Source organism: Oncorhynchus mykiss, chromosome 26 (assembly GCF_057628025.1).
Source record: "Oncorhynchus mykiss isolate SJ-2025 chromosome 26, ASM5762802v1, whole genome shotgun sequence".
Taxonomy (NCBI): Eukaryota; Metazoa; Chordata; class Actinopteri; order Salmoniformes; family Salmonidae; genus Oncorhynchus; species Oncorhynchus mykiss.
Window position 1 is genome coordinate 39,408,181 of NC_143047.1, and position 22,183 is coordinate 39,430,363.

The window sequence follows — 22,183 nt, forward strand, 5'->3', positions numbered from 1 at the left end:
AGACTGGTACATGAGGGAGGATGGTGATGAAGCTACAGTAGAAAACAGGAAGACTGGTACATGAGGGAGGATGGTGATGTCAACTACAGTAGAAAACAGGAAGACTGGTACATGAGGGAGGATGGTGATGAAGCTACAGTAGAAAACAGGAAGACTGGTACATGAGGGAGGATGGTGATGAAGCTACAGTAGAAAACAGGAAGACTGGTACATGGGGGAGGATGGTGATGAAGCTACAGTAGAAAACAGGAAGACTGGTACATGAGGGAGGATGGTGATGAAGCTACAGTAGAAAACAGGAAGACTGGTACATGAGGGAGGATGGTGATGTCAACTACAGTAGAAAACAGGAAGACTGGTACATGAGGGAGGATGGTGATGAAGCTACAGTAGAAAACAGGAAGACTGGTACATGAGGGAGGATGGTGATGAAGCTACAGTAGAAAACAGGAAGACTGGTACATGAGGGAGGATGGTGATGAAGCTACAGTAGAAAACAGGAAGACTGGTACATGAGGGAGGATGGTGATGTCAACTACAGTAGAAAACAGGAAGACTGGTACATGAGGGAGGATGGTGATGTCAACTACAGTAGAAAACAGGAAGACTGGTACATGAGGGAGGATGGTGATGTCAACTACAGTAGAAAACAGGAAGACTGGTACATGAGGGAGGATGGTGATGAAGCTACAGTAGAAAACAGGAAGACTGGTACATGAGGGAGGATGGTGATGTCAACTACAGTAGAAAACAGGAAGACTGGTACATGAGGGAGGATGGTGATGAAGCTACAGTAGAAAACAGGAAGACTGGTACATGAGGGAGGATGGTGATGTCAACTACAGTAGAAAACAGGAAGACTGGTACATGAGGGAGGATGGTGATGAAGCTACAGTAGAAAACAGGAAGACTGGTACATGAGGGAGGATGGTGATGAAGCTACAGTAGAAAACAGGAAGACTGGTACATGAGGGAGGATGGTGATGAAGCTACAGTAGAAAACAGGAAGACTGGTACATGAGGGAGGATGGTGATGTCAGCTACAGTAGAAAACAGGAAGACTGGTACATGAGGGAGGATGGTGATGTCAGCTACAGTAGAAAACAGGAAGACTGGTACATGAGGGAGGATGGTGATGAAGCTACAGTAGAAAACAGGAAGACTGGTACATGAGGGAGGATGGTGATGAAGCTACAGTAGAAAACTGGAAGACTGGTACATGAGGGAGGATGGTGATGAAGCTACAGTAGAAAACAGGAAGACTGGTACATGAGGGAGGATGGTGATGAAGCTACAGTAGAAAACAGGAAGACTGGTACATGAGGGAGGATGGTGATGAAGCTACAGTAGAAAACAGGAAGACTGGTACATGAGGGAGGATGGTGATGAAGCTACAGTAGAAAACAGGAAGACTGGTACATGAGGGAGGATGGTTATGAAGCTACAGTAGAAAACAGGAAGACTGGTACATGAGGGAGGATGGTGATGTCAGCTACAGTAGAAAACAGGAAGACTGGTACATGAGGGAGGATGGTGATGAAGCTACAGTAGAAAACAGGAAGACTGGTACATGAGGGAGGATGGTGATGAAGCTACAGTAGAAAACAGGAAGACTGGTACATGAGGGAGGATGGTGATGTCAGCTACAGTAGAAAACAGGAAGACTGGTACATGAGGGAGGATGGTGATGAAGCTACAGTAGAAAACAGGAAGACTGGTACATGAGGGAGGATGGTGATGAAGCTACAGTAGAAAACAGGAAGACTGGTACATGAGGGAGGATGGTGATGAAGCTACAGTAGAAAACAGGAAGACTGGTACATGAGGGAGGATGGTGATGAAGCTACAGTAGAAAACAGGAAGACTGGTACATGAGGGAGGATGGTGATGAAGCTACAGTAGAAAACAGGAAGACTGGTACATGAGGGAGGATGGTGATGTCAGCTACAGTAGAAAACAGGAAGACTGGTACATGAGGGAGGATGGTGATGAAGCTACAGTAGAAAACAGGAAGACTGGTACATGAGGGAGGATGGTGATGAAGCTACAGTAGAAAACAGGAAGACTGGTACATGAGGGAGGATGGTGATGTCAGCTACAGTAGAAAACAGGAAGACTGGTACATGAGGGAGGATGGTGATGTCAACTACAGTAGAAAACAGGAAGACTGGTACATGAGGGAGGATGGTGATGAAGCTACAGTAGAAAACAGGAAGACTGGTACATGAGGGAGGATGGTGATGAAGCTACAGTAGAAAACAGGAAGACTGGTACATGAGGGAGGATGGTGATGAAGCTACAGTAGAAAACAGGAAGACTGGTACATGAGGGAGGATGGTGATGAAGCTACAGTAGAAAACAGGAAGACTGGTACATGAGGGAGGATGGTGATGAAGCTACAGTAGAAAACAGGAAGACTGGTACATGAGGGAGGATGGTGATGAAGCTACAGTAGAAAACAGGAAGACTGGTACATGAGGGAGGATGGTGATGAAGCTACAGTAGAAAACAGGAAGACTGGTACATGAGGGAGGATGGTGATGAAGCTACAGTAGAAAACAGGAAGACTGGTACATGAGGGAGGATGGTGATGAAGCTACAGTAGAAAACAGGAAGACTGGTACATGAGGGAGGATGGTGATGAAGCTACAGTAGAAAACAGGAAGACTGGTACATGAGGGAGGATGGTGATGAAGCTACAGTAGAAAACAGGAAGACTGGTACATGAGGGAGGATGGTGATGAAGCTACAGTAGAAAACAGGAAGACTGGTACATGAGGGAGGATGGTGATGTCAACTACAGTAGAAAACAGGAAGACTGGTACATGAGGGAGGATGGTGATGAAGCTACAGTAGAAAACAGGAAGACTGGTACATGAGGGAGGATGGTGATGAAGCTACAGTAGAAAACAGGAAGACTGGTACATGAGGGAGGATGGTGATGAGGCTACAGTAGAAAACAGGAAGACTGGTACATGAGGGAGGATGGTGATGAAGCTACAGTAGAAAACAGGAAGACTGGTACATGAGGGAGGATGGTGATGAGGCTACAGTAGAAAACAGGAAGACTGGTACATGAGGGAGGATGGTGATGAAGCTACAGTAGAAAACAGGAGTTGGACAGACACTTGCGGATACCTCTCCAGCTGTGTCAAGCCCAAAGCCAACACACCGCCCCTGTCAGGTCTGAATGCAACCAAAACTTCCAGGAAAGACACCCCAACATCTTTTAAGGGGCGGCAGGTAGCCTAGTGGTTACACCGTTGAACTCTTAACTGAAAGGTTGCAAGAATCCCCGAGCTGACAAGGTAAAAATCTGTCTTTCTGCCCCTGAACAAGGCAGTTAACCCACTGTTCCTAGGCCGTTATTGAAAATAAGAATTTGTTCTTACTTGCCTAGTTACATAAAGGTAAAATGAAATAAAAACTCTCTGGTGAGATGTTCTTTCAGCCTTCTCTGCTACGACCCCCTGGGGACTTCAGAGTGTCTTATTCGCACCTCTGGAAGGTCAAAGTGGAACAATGACTGTCGTCAGTGAGGGGTTCCTTAATCAGGATGACCTCAGCATCACAGCAGGCCCCCCAGGAACCTGGAGAGTGAGGGATGGGATGGGGGGGTGGAAACCTGTCAGGAGTAGGAGAGAGGTGTGTGTGTGTGTGTGTGTGGGGGGGGGGGGGGGGGGGTATACTGGCAGCAGTGGTGAGACTCACCTCCACGAAGTGTGAAGAGAAGCCAGCCTGAGACATCTGGAGGCCAAAGGCTGTCCCGTTCTTACTGGTCCCTGTAGAGGAAGACCAGGTGAGTTCAGCAGGAGGAATTATTTTCTTTGAGAACAGGAAAAGGAAATGAGTTGGGTCTAGTTTGTGGTTTACAGATGGCTGTTTTACAGCGTTACATGGAATACCTTCCAAACTGAAGATCCTATCCCCAAGCGCGTCCACAATGTCCTTCAAGGCAGACTCATCAGTCACCTTGAAGAAGTGCTTGTCATCGGGGTCACTAGCGATATACTTGATTTCATTCAGGAATGCCTCTGGGTTGATTCCACGCCGGTTGTAGTAGCCAAGCACCTGGTGACAACCAGACAGAGACATCAATCACCAGACTTTGTTGTAGAGTGCCCTACTATAGAGCCATCTCACTTATGAACTGTGACTCAGCAATCCTTTTGCCCACACAAACCAATAGGGAAACTGGCACACTTTAGATAGACTTAGAAGTTTAACCAGAGAAGGGTGGTTCCAACTTCCAATCCTTTGGTGGACTGTGTCCCTGCTGCCTGCTGTCACAAATTCCAGCCGCCAGCAACCAAATGAACTCAGCACCTCCCTTCTCTTCTTAGATGCCCATGGCCTGGTTTGACTGGGCCCCTCACCTCATCATCTATGGGCTGAATAAGCTCAGGAGAACCCCATGCCAAAGCGAGCTTAACCAAAGTGTTCTGTGGGCTTGGAAAGATCATTCACACCTTCAACCACTTGGCTGGCTGTGTATGTACATTTTGAGAGGGCACTAAACCGTTTAGGCTCTGTCTAATAACCTGACAACACCGCTCTGTCTAATACCCTGACAACACCGCTCTGTCTAATACCCTGACAACACCGCTCTGTCTAATACCCTGACAACACCACTCTGTCTAATACCCTGACAACACCGCTCTGTCTAATACCCTGACAACACCGCTCTGTCTAATACCCTGACAACACCGCTCTGTCTAATACCCTGACAACACCGCTCTGTCGGGTGCACAAAATACATTTAGAAATCCATGTTATTCAATTATTGCACCCACACTGTTCGCGCGCGTCAACCAATGTCTGCTTTGCCAAGGGCTAAAATAGAACTCCTTTCTATTTCTGACGCAGATCGTGCTGTAAGTCCTGCCTCTCCCATCTCCTCATTGGTTTATAGAAGACAGAGAGGATGACTCACAGTGATGGTGTAGCAGGAGAGAGGAAGGAGACAGAGAGGATGACTCACAGTGATGATGTAGCAGGAGAGAGGAAGGAGACAGAGAGGATGACTCACAGTGATGATGTAGCAGGAGAGAGGAAGGAGACAGAGAGGATGACTCACAGAGATGATGTAGCAGGAGAGAGGAAGGAGACAGAGAGGATGACTCACAGTGATGGTGTAGCAGGAGAGAGGAAGGAGACAGAGAGGATGACTCACAGTGATGATGTAGCAGGAGAGAGGAAGGAGACAGAGAGGATGACTCACAGTGATGATGTAGCAGGAGAGAGGACAGGAAGGAGACAGAGAGGATGACTCACAGAGATGATGTAGCAGGAGAGAGGAAGGAGACAGAGAGGATGACTCACAGTGATGATGTAGCAGGAGAGAGGACAGGAAGGAGACAGAGAGGATGACTCACAGAGATGATGTAGCAGGAGAGAGGAAGGAGACAGAGAGGATGACTCACAGTGATGGTGTAGCAGGAGAGAGGAAGGAGACAGAGAGGATGACTCACAGAGATGATGTAGCAGGAGAGAGGAAGGAGACAGAGAGGATGACTCACAGTGATGATGTAGCAGGAGAGAGGACAGGAAGGAGACAGAGACGGTGACTCACAGTGATGGTGTAGCAGGAGAGAGGACAGGGAGGAGACAGAGACGGTGACTCACAGTGATGGTGTAGCAGGAGAAAGGACAGGGAGGAGACAGAGACGGTGACTCACAGTGATGGTGTAGCAGGAGAAAGGACAGGGAGGAGACAGAAACGGTGACTCACAGTGATGATGTAGCAGGAGAAAGGACAGGGAGGAGACAGAGACGGTGACTCACAGTGATGGTGTAGCAGGAGAGAGGAAGGAGACAGAGAGGATGACTCACAGTGATAGTGTAGCAGGAGAGAGGAAGGAGACAGAGAGGATGACTCACAGTGATGGTGTAGCAGGAGAGAGGAAGGAGACAGAGAGGGTGACTCACAGTGATGATGTAGCAGGAGAGAGGAAGGAGACAGAGAGGATGACTCACAGTGATGATGTAGCAGGAGAGAGGAAGGAGACAGAGAGGATGACTCACAGTGATGATGTAGCAGGAGAGAGGAAGGAGACAGAGAGGATGACTCACAGAGATGATGTAGCAGGAGAGAGGAAGGAGACAGAGAGGATGACTCACAGTGATGATGTAGCAGGAGAGAGGAAGGAGACAGAGAGGATGACTCACAGTGATGATGTAGCAGGAGAGAGGACAGGGAGGAGACAGAGAGGATGACTCACAGTGATGATGTAGCAGGAGAGAGGAAGGAGACAGAGAGGATGACTCACAGTGATGATGTAGCAGGAGAAAGGAAGGAGACAGAGAGGATGACTCACAGTGATGATGTAGCAGGAGAGAGGACAGGAAGGAGACAGAGACGGTGACTCACAGTGATGGTGTAGCAGGAGAGAGGAAGGAGACAGAGAGGATGACTCACAGTGAAGATGTAGCAGGAGAGAGGAAGGAGACAGAGAGGATGACTCACAGTGATGATGTAGCAGGAGAGAGGAAGGAGACAGAGAGGATGACTCACAGTGATGATGTAGCAGGAGAGAGGAAGGAGACAGAGAGGATGACTCACAGTGATGGTGTAGCAGGAGAGAGGAAGGAGACAGAGACGGTGACTCACAGTGATGATGTAGCAGGAGAGAGGACAGGAAGGAGACAGAGAGGATGACTCACAGTGATGGTGTAGCAGGAGAGAGGACAGGAAGGAGACAGAGAGGATGACTCACAGTGATGGTGTAGCAGGAGAGAGGAAGGAGACAGAGAGGATGACTCACAGTGAAGATGTAGCAGTAGAGAGGACAGGGAGGAGACAGAGAGGATGACTCACAGTGATGGTGTAGCAGGAGAGAGGAAGGAGACAGAGAGGATGACTCACAGTGATGGTGTAGCAGGAGAGAGGAAGGAGACAGAGAGGATGACTCACAGTGATGATGTAGCAGGAGAGAGGAAGGAGACAGAGAGGATGACTCACAGTGATGATGTAGCAGGAGAGAGGAAGGAGACAGAGAGGATGACTCACAGTGATGGTGTAGCAGGAGAGAGGAAGGAGACAGAGAGGATGACTCACAGTGATGATGTAGCAGGAGAGAGGACAGGAAGGAGACAGAGAGGATGACTCACAGTGATGGTGTAGCAGGAGAGAGGAAGGAGACAGAGAGGATGACTCACAGTGATGGTGTAGCAGGAGAGAGGAAGGAGACAGAGAGGATGACTCACAGTGATGGTGTAGCAGGAGAGAGGAAGGAGACAGAGATGATGACTCACAGTGATGATGTAGCAGGAGAGAGGAAGGAGACAGAGACGGTGACTCACAGTGATGGTGTAGCAGGAGAGAGGAAGGAGACAGAGAGGATGACTCACAGTGATGATGTAGCAGGAGAGAGGACAGGAAGGAGACAGAGACGGTGACTCACAGTGATGGTGTAGCAGGAGAGAGGAAGGAGACAGAGAGGATGACTCACAGTGAAGATGTAGCAGGAGAGAGGAAGGAGACAGAGAGGATGACTCACAGTGATGGTGTAGCAGGAGAGAGGAAGGAGACAGAGAGGATGACTCACAGTGATGATGTAGCAGGAGAGAGGAAGAAGACAGAGAGGATGACTCACAGTGATGATGTAGCAGGAGAGAGGAAGGAGACAGAGACGGTGACTCACAGCGATGATGTAGCAGGAGAGAGGAAGGAGACAGAGAGGATGACTCACAGTGATGATGTAGCAGGAGAGAGGAAGGAGACAGAGAGGATGACTCACAGAGATGATGTAGCAGGAGAGAGGAAGGAGACAGAGAGGATGACTCACAGTGATGATGTAGCAGGAGAGAGGAAGGAGACAGAGAGGATGACTCACAGTGATGATGTAGCAGGAGAGAGGAAGGAGACAGAGACGGTGACTCACAGTGATGATGTAGCAGGAGAGAGGAAGGAGACAGAGAGGATGACTCACAGTGATGATGTAGCAGGAGAGAGGAAGGAGACAGAGACGGTGACTCACAGCGATGGCATAGCGGGTGATGCCATCCTTCTCGCTGTCCTCGATGGCCTGTTGAAGGTCAGGGCTGTCATGTGACTCCCCGTCAGTGATCACGATCATCACCTTCTTGGCGCCTCGTCGGGCTCCTCGTTTGAATGCTTCTGAGCTGTGGCATGTGATTTATTCAACTCGTATTTGAAAGGTTCAAAGTTTACAGCCAAAAAGTGGGATTTGAGTAATAACCCAGAATAAGGTAACAAATACAGTATTTTATCGTCTTCTATTACTATTACCTAGTGTCATTTACAATAATTTCCTGTATGTCATTATAGTTGTACTTGTTGTGAGATACAACAGACAGCTTCCAATACTATACTGATTCATTATTAGAGATATTGCTGATGTAGTTTCATATCAGTTAGGGAGGTTTACCGAGCGACGTTGATGCCGAGTGCCGTGTTGGTTTCCTCTCCGCCTCTCTGATGGATGTTGCTTGCTCTCTTCACCACCTCCTCCACCGACTTGTAGTCATTCAGATGGAACTCGTGCACCACCTTCTCCCCATACTGCACCACTCCAACCTGAACCATATCACGCACATACATTATAACAGGTCTGGAGGGACAAAACACGTCTGGTTTTTCATTCTACTAAACATCAACATGGACTCAGACAACATCGTCCTTTGACACTCCAGACCTCGAGTTGAATCATGAAAACTGGGGCATAACAGGCAATTCAACCAGGTTAGCCAGAGCGACACATTTCCCACAACTCACCTGTATCTGGCCTGGTCCAATGTAGAACTTCTGTAGAATGTTGATAAGGAAGGCTTGCACCTCCGTCCAGGGGTAGATGGAGTTGGAACCATCCAGAACGATCACTATATCCATGTAGGTCTCACACCCTAGCAGAGGAAGACGCACAGTAATGTCTGAACTGCACCATCAATGCAACCTTTATGGTTGAGCAATGGCAAACAGTCTAATGCATCAATAATAATCAATAATGACTTGTACTTATGGAAGAAGATCCATAAAGCATTGCCAAACAGGAAAGGGGCGTGCTCTGTATTTACTCTGGAAGGCTGGAGCTATGGTTTTGGAGAATTTGAAGCTGGCGTTGACTCGAGAGCATATCCCAGTGCTGTAGTATGAGCTGCCACACTCATAGGACCACAGGGGTCCACAGACCTGTACAACACACAAGAAAACACATTCAGCACAGCATGACTGAGACATGTACCGTGGGCCTACGTTGGATGAAAAGGTCATCACAAAAACTATATGTGGTTCTTCACCACAGGAGGTTGGTGACACCTTAATTGGGGAGGATGGGCTCGTGGTAATGGCTGGAGCAGAATAGGTGGAATGGTATCACATACATCACACCCATGGTTTAATGCCATTCCATTTGCGCCGTTCCAGCCATTACTATGAGCCGTTCCCCTCTCAGCAGCCTCCGTTGTTCTTCACATACCCCTGAAATTGACCACCAAGTTAGTCTCTGTGGAAACCACACATAATGACACTATACTTTTGATAGCCTGGGTGTTCATCACTAACCACAAAGCTGTTGTCTTTGGGGTTGGTTGTCAGCGTCATCCCCAGCCTCATCTTGTCTTTTCGCTCGGCGACATTGGTCAGAGAAATCCTTCCTTGAGGAACAAGAAAAGACAGAGTCAAAGAAATAACAATGTTTAAAAATCTAATCAAATTTATTTGTCACATACACATGGTTAGCAGATGTTAATGCGAGTGTAGAGAAATGCTTGTGCTTCTAGTTCCGACAATGCAGTAATAACCAACAAGTAATCTAGCTAACAATTCCAAAACTACTACCTTATAGACACAAGTGTAAAGGGATAAAGAATATGTACATAAAGATATATGAATGAGTGATGGTACAGAGCGGCATAGGCAAGATACAGTAGATGGTATTGAGTGCAGTATATACATATGAGATGAGTATGTAAACAAAGTGGCATAGTTAAAGTGGCTAGTGATACATGTATTACATAAAGATACAGTAGATGGTATAGAGTGCAGTATATACATAGTTTGAAGTTTCTACAGATTTGGAAGACTTTTGCGTATATTTTTCACTTCTGTTATGAACCTGCGGGGAAGTCGCTTCACAAGCTTCTGCAAACCCACTGACTACACACGGCAGTTAAGAAGAGGATACCAAGTCTCCCAACTAAAGGACGAGACACCTGTGCTTTGAGGCAGTGTGCAGAGCATGTTACTACAGTGGGCTAAATCAGGGTCACACACAGCGTTTCTTGGTAGTCTTAAACAAATCTAGTCTGAAACAAAAGTAGACACTTCACACATGGTTATTGGCTTAAAAGAAGACACCTGTACCGTGTCAGATATAGAGTTGAAATGTCTTTGCATCCCAATATGACACTTTATAGACATCACAGAAGACTGAAATATAATAAAACAGCAGATTTTCAGCAGGTTTTTTGATTTTTAAAAAATTAATAATGAAATTATGAGAAATATTAACAACATTCCACCCGTGAGGCCATTAGAAGGGCGATTTGATCATTTGACTGCAGGAAAGGAGCTTCCGGGAACTAGGTTTGTTACACTTGTCAAGCCAGGAGCAGCAGTGTCTACACCATACAATATCTGCCAGCTAGTTCACACATCTCGCTGTGTCTCTCTGTACAACACAGAGCAGATAGGTCTCATCTAAGGAGACATGTGGACGTGTGGCGTGATGCCTAGGAGGATGTGGACGTGTGGCGTGATGCCTAGGAGGATGTGGACCAGTGGCGTGATGCCTAGGAGGATGTGGCGTGATGCCTAGGAGGATGTGGACGTGTGGCGTGATGCCTAGGAGGATGTGGACGTGTGGCGTGATGCCTAGGAGGATGTGGACGTGTGGCGTGATGCCTAGGAGGATGTGGACGTGTGGCGTGATGCCTAGGAGGATGTGGACGTGTGGCGTGATGCCTAGGAGGATGTGGACGTGTGGCGTGATGCCTAGGAGGACGTGAACGTGTGGCGTGATGCCTAGGAGGATGTGGGCGTGTGGCGTGATGCCTAGGAGGATGTGGACGTCTGGCGTGATGCCTAGGAGGATGTGGACGTGTGGCGTGATGCCTAGGAGGATGTGGACGTGTGGCGTGATGCCTAGGAGGATGTGGACGTGTGTCGTGATGCCTAGGAGGATGTGGACGTGTGGCGTGATGCCTAGGAGGATGTGGACGTGTGGCGTGATGCCTAGGAGGATGTGGACATGTGGCGTGATGCCTAGGAGGATGTGGACGTGTGGCGTGATGCCTAGGAGGATGTGGACGTGTGGCGTGATGCCTAGGAGGATGTTGACGTGTGGCGTGATGCCTAGGAGGATGTGGACGTGTGGCGGGATGCCTAGGAGGATGTGAACGTGTGGCGTGATGCCTAGGAGGATGTGGACGTGTGGCGTGATGCCTAGGAGGATGTGGACGTGTGGCGTGATGCCTAGGAGGATGTGGACGTGTAGCGGGATGCCTAGGAGGATATAGATGTGGAAATGTACATAAACTGTTAAAGGTGGAATGAACAGCATGGTTCCCAGATTCCACTCACACACAACCTATGAACACACATATAAGATGTATACACACACACTCTAATGGCTACAGCACACACACACATCAGTCTCACGAGGCACAGTTGGCACATGTCAAGTCTGTGAGAGTTGATAGGTCTACTGTACCTAGGTTGAGTTTGGAGCAGCTGCCATTGGACCGTTTTCCCAATGGGCATTTGTACACATCCCCTGTCTGGTGGTGACCATTGGTTTCATATGGAGCTCCCACCAATAACCTGTGAAACATAAAACAAGACAGTTGAAATCCCCCCAAAATGAATTGCATATTACAATTGTTTTGTATTAATAGTATTTATTGTGACATTGTAAAAACATAGTGATAACATTGAAGGCACTTCTCCTAATGACGTTTCATCTGATAAGAAATAATGGTTTGAAAGAGATGGCATTTAAACTCTGCTACACCGATTTATCTGACTGGAATGTCTTTGCTAACTTAACAAACACACACCCAGTGAGTATCAGAGCAGGTATTTGAAACACTCGTGAACTTCCTTGTTTGTGACTGGCTGTGTTCCTGTGGGAGCATGTTGACTTCTCCCCTGACCCCAGACTGACACGCACATAAACACACTGGCCTATAAACACTGTATCCACTCCACATTGACCCTGGGAAGATTCTCTCTCCCTGTCTCTCTGTCTCTCTCGCTCTCTCTCTCACCCTGTTAACTACTCCTCTGAACGCAGACTCTCGTCCTCTCTCTTTCTCTCTCTTTTGCTCTCTCAGATTCTCTGTCTCTCTCTCTCTCTCTCTCTCTCACACACACACACACACACACACACACACACACACACACACACACACACACACACACACACACACACACACACACACACACACACACACACACACACAGAGAGAGAACAATATATAGGGATCGCAAAAGGTAGATAGAGAAAGAAAGGAGAGCGGGAAATTGTGATATCGGCGAGCATGCTGACCGAATCAATTGAAATACCCAATGAGGAGGCATTTCACCATGAAACAATACAGGACGGGTCACCATGAGTTCTCCTTGGCTGAAACACAAGCAGGCTCAGAGTTCTTTGGTCATGACGTAGAGCTCAGGGGGAGACAGTTTGTCACTCGACTTTGGGGTTGTACATCAGTGTCAGGTCAGGATGCTCTTGTAAATGTTGTAGATGTCAGTGAAGGCTTTCGATGACTTAATGTGGTGGAGCATTTAAAACACTCTGTGTTTACATCAGGCTGGACAGATAAAAGTCTCCTGAAGTATCTGAGATAGAAGAGCTCTTTGTATTCTTGGGTAGGAACCAGAGACTTTTGCCAAGACGTTTATGTGACAGGATGAAAACACAAAACGCAGATAGGTTTTCTTGATTATCTCTTGACCTTTCACCTTGTAACACAATGTCTTGGTACATGAAGTTCTTCCAGGTGATGACAAACTTCACCTGATACTTCTCATACATAAACACAGATATCCTCAAAGTTTAGCATATGATATCTTTAGATCAGACACCAACACATGATTAACTGTTGGTTGTAGACCTTACAGTGAAATGCTTATTTACAACCAACAACCAACAATGCAGTTTAAAAAAAAATACCTATAAAAAAAGTAACCAATGAAAGTAACAAATAATTAAAGAGCTTCAGTAAAATAAAACTAGCGAGGCTATAAACAGGGGGTACCGGTACAGAGTCAATGTGTGGGGGCACCGCTTAGTCGAGGTAATTGAGGTAATATGTACATGTTGGTAGAGTTATTAAAGTGACTATGCATAGATAATAACAGAGAGTAGGAGGGGGGGGGGGGGGCAATGCAAATAGTCTGGGCAGCCATTTGATTAGATGTTCAGAGGGTAGAAGCTGTTTAGAAGCCTCTTGGACCTAGACTTGGCGGTGGTAACAGAGAGAGCAATCTATGACTAGGGTGGCTGTAGTCTTTGACAATTTTTAGGGCCTTCCTCTGACGTACTGGGCTGTACGCACTACCCTCTGTAGTGCCTTGCAGTCGGAGGCAGAGCCGTTGCCATACCCGTCAGGATGCTCTCGATGTTGCAATTGTAGAAACTTTTGAGGATCTGAGGACCCATGTCAAATCTTTTCAGACTCCTGACGGGGAATAGGTTTTGTCGTGCACTCTTCACGACTGTCTTGGTGTGCTTGGACCATGTTAGGACGCCAAGGAACTTGAAGCTCTCAACCTGCTCCACTGCAGCCCCGTCGATGAGAATGGGGATGTGCTCGGTCCTCCTTTTTCTGTAGTCCACACTAATCTCCTTTGTCTTGATCACGTTGAGGGAGAGGTTTTTGTCCTTGCACCACACGGTCAGGTCTCTGAACTCTTCCCTAAAGGCTGTCTCATCGTTCTCGGTGATCAGGCACTGTTGTGTCTGCAAACTTAATGATGGTGTTGGAGTTGTGCCTGAACGTGCCTGACCGTGCAGTCATGAGTGAACAGGGAGGACAGGAAGGAACTGAGCACACACCCTTGAGGGGCCCCCGTGTTGAGGATCAGCCTGGCAGATGTGTTGTTACCTACCCTTAACACCTGGGCTACTCAGGATAGTGGCATGCACAGGAGCAATTCACTCATCAGGTCAGAGGTGTCCCAAAGGGAAGGGACCACATTTACATTTAACATTTACATGTCAGTCATTTAGCAGGCGCTCTTATCCAATTAGGGTTAAGTGCCTTGCTCAAGGGCACACCGGTAGATTTGACCCGCTAGGCTACTTGCAAACACTTGACACCCCTTAATAGCAAAACCAGACCTCCATCAATTTACTGCCTGGAGTTATGGGTCAACCACACGAACCTCTGTAGTTTTAAAACATGTCTCCATCACATTGTTCCTATGAGGTAACATTTTAGTGGTGTGGTATATTTACGTATGGTATAATGGTTACCTAAACAAAACATGACACTTGGCATGAACATCCTTGGTCATCTAAAACTACTATGATAGGTTTCTTGAGATTATGACATCATACAATATTCAAGTAGTAAACTGGTGTTATGTTCCCCAGTTTCTGTCATGGGTTTGTATGTGTTTGAATGTGTATATTTCAGGAAATGGCTTCCTGAAGTCCAAAGCAGCTGATTGGTCGGCCCCATTTCAGATTGGTACCCCGCCCTGTCGTCAGGAGATACAGCTGTCTGCCATTACCAACTCCTTCTGCAGCTTGAAAAGCCAGTGTTCCTTTGTCAGGAAGCAGGAGCTTCTTGGATGTCCTGTGTTGGATGTTGTGCAGAGACAGTTTAGTGGGAAGTATTTTGTAGCTGCTACTTCTGAGGTATGTGTGTGCCAATAGGACTGTGTTTTTGATTATTGAACTTGTTCACTTTAAGTTTGTATTATTCTGTTTATTTTGTTCCCAGGGGGGAGGGGAAGGCACCTTGGGAGTGCTTAGGCAAGAGGCCTGCGGTCATACATATACCCGTGTTAAGAAAATAAATTCCCAGTAAACTGTAATATTCTCTGTCTCTGGCATCCATACTCGCACCTACAATCACATACCTCTTTCACTCCACGGGGAGTTGAGTGTAGCAGGGTGTTGCGTTCCCTCCAAGAGGCCTGCATAACACTGATATCATAAGTGCAGGTCATGTCAACTGAAACAAGCGTTGTATGTCACTGAATGTTTGAATAAGGTACCTTACTGACTTTTCTGATAGCTACTTTATTGTGGAAAAAATGTATACTGAACAAAAAATATAAACGCAACTTGTAAAATGTTGGTCCCGTGTTTCATGAGCTGAAAATAATTATCCCAGAAATGTTCATTACGCGCAAAGTTTATTTCTCTCAAATTTCGTGCGTAAATTTGTTTACATCCCTTTTAGTGAGCGTTTTTCCTTTGCCAATATGTGGCATATGAAGAAGTTAAACAGCACAATCATTTCATAAGTGCACCTTGTGCTGGGGACAATAAAAGGCCACTCTAAAATGTGCAGTTTTGTCACACAACACAATGCCACAGATGTCTCAAGATTTGAGGGAGCATGCAATTGGAATGTTGACTGCAAGAATGTCCACCAGAGCTGTTACAAGTGAATTGAATGTTCATTTCTCTACTATAAGCCACCTCCAGCGTCATTTTAGAGAATTTATCAGTACGTCCAAACGGCCTCACAACCGCAGACCACGTGTAACCATGCCAGCCCAGGACCTCCACATCCTGCTTCTTCACCTGTGGGATCATCTGTGACTGGACAGCTGATGAAAATGAGTATATCTGTAATAAAGCCATTTTATTTATTGTGGGGGAAAAAAACTTGTTTTGATTGGCTGGGCCTGGCTCCCCAATGGGTGGGCCTATACCCTCCCTTCCCTACCCATGGCGCCACTCCTACCCAGTCCTGTGAAATCCATAGATTAGTGACTCATGAATTTATTATAATTGACTGATTTCCGTATATGATCTGTAACTCAGTCAAATTGTTGCATGTTGAATTTATATTTTTGCTCAGTATACTTTCTCTGACTGAGGTATGTGGTTGTCCCACCTAGCTGTCATATGATGAATGCACTAACTGTAAGATGCTCTAGATAAGTCATTTAGCAGACTCTCTTAATGTAGAATGTAGGAAAATGTTTGTAGGAAATGTTGAGAAATATGACTCAAATCTGAAAGATTGCTCAGTTTCCTTCAAAAACGATCACATTTCCCAAGTGTATTTATTCGTATTGAAAAGAGAGAGAGATATAAATATACAAATATGTGCAACAATTCAGATCCTGGCCAAGGAGTGAACTGGGCTGCACATGCAGTGTATGGCAGCCAGGCTGAGACACAAACTAGTGGCGAGGGGACTGCGTCTGGGATCAACTGTCCAAGTTTCACAGACTCTGGAAATGATTTTCACCTCGAGCTCCAGCAGTGCTCATATTTTCATAGCTATTAATATCATGATTATTGCTGAGATTACTGCTGTCCTCTGGCACGGTGTGATACTGTAGACTGGGAAAGTTCAGGCTGGGACACAGCTACCTTCAGAGAAATGGGACCCATTGTTTCCCTTTGACTTGAAGGTCTCCTTTAACTCCCAGTCAGTTTCATGAAGAGCTGTTAAAACAATCATGGCTGAACATCCATTAAGGTCAGGCATGTAGCATCATTGAGGATAAAGTCATGCTGGTATAAACAAAATAACCTGACCCTAAATGGACACCAGGACGTACCCTCTCACAGTTACTGAGGAGAGCAGGATTTGCGGTTTGTGGACGCGACATACCAGAGCCGAAGACATTAATGCGCTAATATCTTTCAGGTTTAGAGGAGGAAGGAGAGACGTTTATGCTACGAAACCGTACCTCTGCCCTTAACACGAGACTGCGTGCAACTTCAATGACATTGCTCTCTCATCACATTCCATGTGTGTATGTAGACAGGATCTGAATGGCTTTGGTCCAAATTTGCCAATCCCAAAAGTATTCTGCAACTTGCACTCTATGTTTCATAAGAGCTCTGTCAAGTCATTACATAACCTAACAACTCTGCGGGGAAATCAACATCTTTCAACCAACATGTCCAGACCAACTTTAAGCAAAGAGGACATAAGATACATAGGTTTCCCAGAACCAGATTAAGCATAGTCCTGGACCTAACAGCTCGCTCAACGTAGAATATTGCAGAAGGTCCATAGCGTTCACACAATGCAGGTGTCAAAAACCATACAGTATACTCGTGCTTGTCAAGTGTTTAGCCTTGTCCTTCAGCTTCAACAGTGTCAGGTTCAACTTTCAATGAAAGCTGAAGGTTCAGATAACAGGCAACAGTATTTCAACTGAACCGCTGAGGATTGGCTGTGGATTGGTTGAGGAACGGCTGAGGAGCACCTGAGGAAAAGCTGAAGAACTTCTTAGAATCCCTGCGTCTCCAAGTGTTGTGTGACCCGTGACCACGCCAAGGTGAAATGTCAAGTCTCAGCTGGAGTGACCCTGTTTCCATGGCAGGAAAACAAACAGAAAGAAGTGAGAGTGGGAGGTATGGAGGCGTAGAGGAGAAACTGGTGCGTGTGCCCATTTCTCCCCCGCAGCGCTCTCACATGGGGCTCGTCTTCAAACAGTCCTGGACGGACACGTGGGACAAACAGGCATTCTTGAAATGGCGACCTTTTCCCAAGTTAACAGTGTATTTTAACTAGATACTGAATTATGGAGAGTCATTATAAGCTTTCAGCTACATTGTTTTCCAAATCATGTGATTTGCCACATGATGGTTTCCCCTCAAGGACTTTCAATTTGGGGCAGCATTCAAAGGAATTTAAATTGTAACAATTACTGACATTGCCCATAAGCCTCTGTGCCAAATACCATAGCTCTTGTCGACTTTTTCCAGTCTTACAAAGAGCTGTCTGATTTTCTTGAAAGCTCAGCTTGGTATTTGGATAGGAACAACATCACAGTTTCACTCAGCTTGAAAATGACCATAAACGAGCCTTTTTTACGACCCAGAAAGTTCAGAGATTGCCTTCCTGAGGACTAACAGTAGAAAATAGCACTACCTGATCTCTACAGTATGTGCCAGTAGACTGGCTTGAGCAAGTACTCATCTTGGGACAATGCAATAAAGTGTCTATGGAACAATGGGTTTTCTGTGAAGTTTCTGTGGAAAGAAAGCATGGCCTCTTACAGTGTCTTGGGAATCTTCATAGCGCATCTGCTGACTTCACTTTTTTCTTCAGTCTATAGTTTCTTGAGAAAGTGATTTAACACTGAGGATATTTTGCCATATCGACTCTTTCTCACCAAGTTCAAGCAGTTGCTTATCATCAACAGATAGTTTGTTGATAGTGTGATCATCTGTGGAGTATCTATATGGGACTAACCACATAAAGTGGGACCGTCTCTTTCCACAAGTCTTTTAACCTTACAGTGAACGGACACTAAAGTGTTGAGGCATCCTTCAAATGTCAATTGACAGGTGCGGTCCTTGTTTTCCAAACAAACAGACAGACAGACACACAGACAGACAGACATAGACAGCCAGCCTGCCAGCCAGCCAGACACATAAACAGACACACAGACAATGTACACAGTGACACCTATAAGAACAGTGAAAGTCTCACGTCTTAGGTCACCCACGGTGCCACAGCGTTCCACAAAGTGTCATGACATTGGTGAACACACGCGGTTCTCCAACGGGTAGCTGTCTGCTACATCAAAGACACATGTCAACATTGAAAAAAACTCAACTTCAGTACCCCTTTTCAAACCGTCACTACCCGCTGAATTCCTGGCATCACAGACTCATTCATCACTCCTTGAAAAAAGGCCAAGACTGCGACCCGTGACATTTGCACAATGCGAGCTGTGTTAACCGGGGGTCTGCTTCCCACATCACAGGCATGCTGCTGCGTTCAGGTTTCAGCTGATTGATATCTGGGGCAGTGGTCTGGGTACTGGGGGTCTTGGACTAAACACAGGCCAGCTTACCCACACTGCCTAGTGACCAGAGAGTGGATTCCTGAGTGGCACGCATCGCTGATAAGTCTACCCAACACTATCTATCTAGTGGACGTCTACCCAACACTATCCATCTAGTGGACGTTTACCCAACACTATCCATCTAGTGGATGTCTACCCAACACTATCCATCTAGTGGATGTCTACCCAACACTATCCATCTAGTGGACATCTACCCAACACTATCCATCTAGTGGACATCTACCCAACACTATCCATCTAGTGGACATCTACCCAACACTATCTATCTAGTGGACGTTACTGAAAGCCAAGAGGGATTGCCAACCACCATGAGGAAGAAGGAGAAGAAGAAGAAAAACAATTGGACACAATGTTACAATCCTTTAAAGAGATGACTGTATTAAATCATCAAGCACTGCATGTTGCAACTGTTGCATTGAGACCAGTGTCTCACATAAGGTAACAGCTGTGTCTCTAACGGTGTGTAGTTCTGTAGGACAATCATTGTAGAAGTTTGTAGACATCCAGTGTTAGCAAGTCATATTTGTGTCTCATGGGCTAGCAAATACAAAGATCAGTGACAGCAAATGTTTCCTCAAGATACATGTGAAATTATTCAAATCAAATATAAGCAATGCTGCCAACATTTTATTGATTAACTATGCTGGCAACAGTTGTGAGGTTCAATTCTGGTCCGTCACCCTGGCTGACACTCTAAGATGACGTGAAAGCAGTCTTCAGGGTACTGAAGACTGAACAGATGTAAGAATTCTGTCTTTTGCCTCACGATGAAGCAGAGGGAAGCTCACACACTCCCTTCATATCCTTGGACTCCTTTGCTTCACAAACCACAGCTGACTAGCTAGTGTTGCCAACTTCCCTCCAACCATCACCATTAAAACACTCCCCCGCTATGCTCCTGAAATCAGTAACTGACAGGGTCGGCTGTCGGCCGGCCCGGGAGCTGCTACTGGGCCCTAAGGGCTCAGACGCACCAATAGAGTTTGCTGGACGAGAGTTCTTAGCACCTCTGCAGGTAATTTGTGAACAGAGTGCCCACAGATTTTACATGTAAAATCCCGTGAAAAATCTAGGAGTTTAGATGTCTACAGTGGGTGGTACCTAAAACAGCATGTTGAATGATCGGCAGACAAACGTTAGACACATTTGGTGCGATGTGTGTGAGCCTTATGAGAGTCTCTATAGTAGGGAAGTGGGTCATAGTGGTTAGAGTTTGTTATTACAGTGTTATCCAGCCTTTATTAATGTGTTATTACAGTGTTATCCAGCCATTATTAATGTGTTATTACAGTGTTATCCAGCCTTTATTAATGTGTTATTACAGTGTTATCCAGCCATTATTAATGTGTTATTACAGTGTTAACCAGCCATTATAAACGTGTTATTACAGTGTTATCCAGCCATTATTAATGTGTTATTACAGTGTTATCCAGCCATTATTAATGTGTTATTACAGTGTTATCCAGCCTTTATTAATGTGTTATTACAGTGTTATCCAGCCATTATAAACGTGTTATTAGAGTGTTATCCAGCCATTATTAATGTGTTATTACAGTGTTATCCAGCCATTATTAATGTGTTATTACAGTGTTATCCAGCCTTTATTAATGTGTTATTACAGTGTTATCCAGCCATTATTAACGTGTTATTACAGTGTTATCCAGCCTTTATTAATGTGTTATTACAGTGTTATTCAGCCTTTATTAATGTGTTATTACAGTGCTATCCAGCCTTTATTAATGTGTTATTACAGTGTTATCCAGCCTTTATTAACGTGTTATTAGTGTTATTCAGCCATTATTAACGTGTTATTACAGTGTTATCCAGCCTTTATTAATGTGTTATTACAGTGTTATCCAGCCATTATTAATGTGTTATTACAGTGTTATCCAGCCATTATTAATGTGTTATTGCAGTGTTATCCAGCCATTATTAATGTGTTATTACAGTGTTATCCAGCCATTATTAATGTGTTATTACAGTGTTATCCAGCCTTTATTAATGTGCTATTAGAGTGTTATCCAAACATTATTAATGTGTTATTACAGTGTTATCCAGCCTTTATTAATGTGCTATTAGAGTGTTATCCAAACATTATTAATGTGTTATTACAGTGTTATCCAGCCATTATTAATGTGTTATTACAGTGTTATCCAGCCTTTATTAATGTGCTATTAGAGTGTTATCCAAACATTATTAATGTGTAACTAATGTGTAGTTAAAGATGATGATACAAAAATAAAAAATAAAAACGTCTGTTTTTTTAAATTGTTTTATCTAAACCAGATCTATTGTGTTATATTCTCCTACATTCAATTCACATGTACACAAACTTTAGAGTGTTTTCTTTCAAATGGTACCAAGAATATGCATATCCTTGGTTCTGTGCCTGAGCTAGGCTGTTAGATTTGGGTATGTCTTCAGGCAGAAATTGCACAAAGTAGGGGGGGAGCTGTAATGTGGAACAATCGCTGACGTTTTAGCATAACCCCCTAGCGAAGGCTAAACCATGTCTTTTCTAGATAATCCCAACAAAGGTTTCCTCAGTTTAACAAAAAGTCATTTTGAATATAGTTTCACAGCTTGTAAAATTGTTTTGGAATATAAAATGCTGTAAACCCTGGAAGGACTTCCATGAATCCCATTCCAAACTGTATTACGCCTGTAGCCATTTTGTTTATAAAGAACACAGCCAATGTTGCTGTGCCTCATTCCATTATGTCTGTGGTTATTTGTCTCAGCAGACAGTTACCTCAGACGTGTGGGTCCTCTCTTGACATCCATATTCCTCACATGTCAACTTCATCAGACCTTTTTCTATGGGACAAGTAGGCATGGTAGGCTGAGCAGCGTTCCAAGCCATAAATACACTGGATTTGTTTCTGTGGGTTTTGTGCCTGACAGTGTCCCTAACATAAGGCTAGGTTAGCATGTCGTTCAGGTCGACTAAGAATGTGTACTTTATATTGTGATGCTTGTCTAACATGGTTGGCCTGCCATTTCATTCTCTATCAGAGCATCTGATTAAACCCCTCTGAGTCCAATCCAGTGACACATACGCTCTACTATACATCGCTTGTCAACTGCAATCGCTCTTCTTCATCTTGTAGCTCATCTTGTAGAAATTGAAATAACAGACTATTTGGTTTTAATTTGTGTTTTACAGCAACCCCCCCCCCCCCCCCCCCAAAAGAT

The 22,183-nt window shown here is 45.3% G+C and overlaps 1 protein-coding gene across 2 annotated transcripts in view; it reads right to left on the reverse strand.

The window, feature by feature from the left end:
• Positions 1–22,183, reverse strand: part of LOC110520392 (integrin alpha-11) — a 98,922-nt gene that overhangs the window by 43,065 nt on the left and 33,674 nt on the right. Inside the window, exons 3-10 of one of the 2 annotated variants that reach the window (XM_036963840.2) lie at positions 11,673–11,782; positions 9,524–9,615; positions 9,037–9,151; positions 8,738–8,865; positions 8,391–8,539; positions 7,980–8,124; positions 3,906–4,071; positions 3,712–3,782 (exon numbers count right to left, since the gene is read on the reverse strand). In XM_036963840.2, coding sequence (XP_036819735.1) covers positions 3,712–3,782; positions 3,906–4,071; positions 7,980–8,124; positions 8,391–8,539; positions 8,738–8,865; positions 9,037–9,151; positions 9,524–9,615; positions 11,673–11,782 — 976 coding nt within the window. The remainder of the gene's footprint in view (positions 1–3,711; positions 3,783–3,905; positions 4,072–7,979; positions 8,125–8,390; positions 8,540–8,737; positions 8,866–9,036; positions 9,152–9,523; positions 9,616–11,672; positions 11,783–22,183) is intronic. The other variant, XM_036963841.2, reaches the window with a different exon arrangement.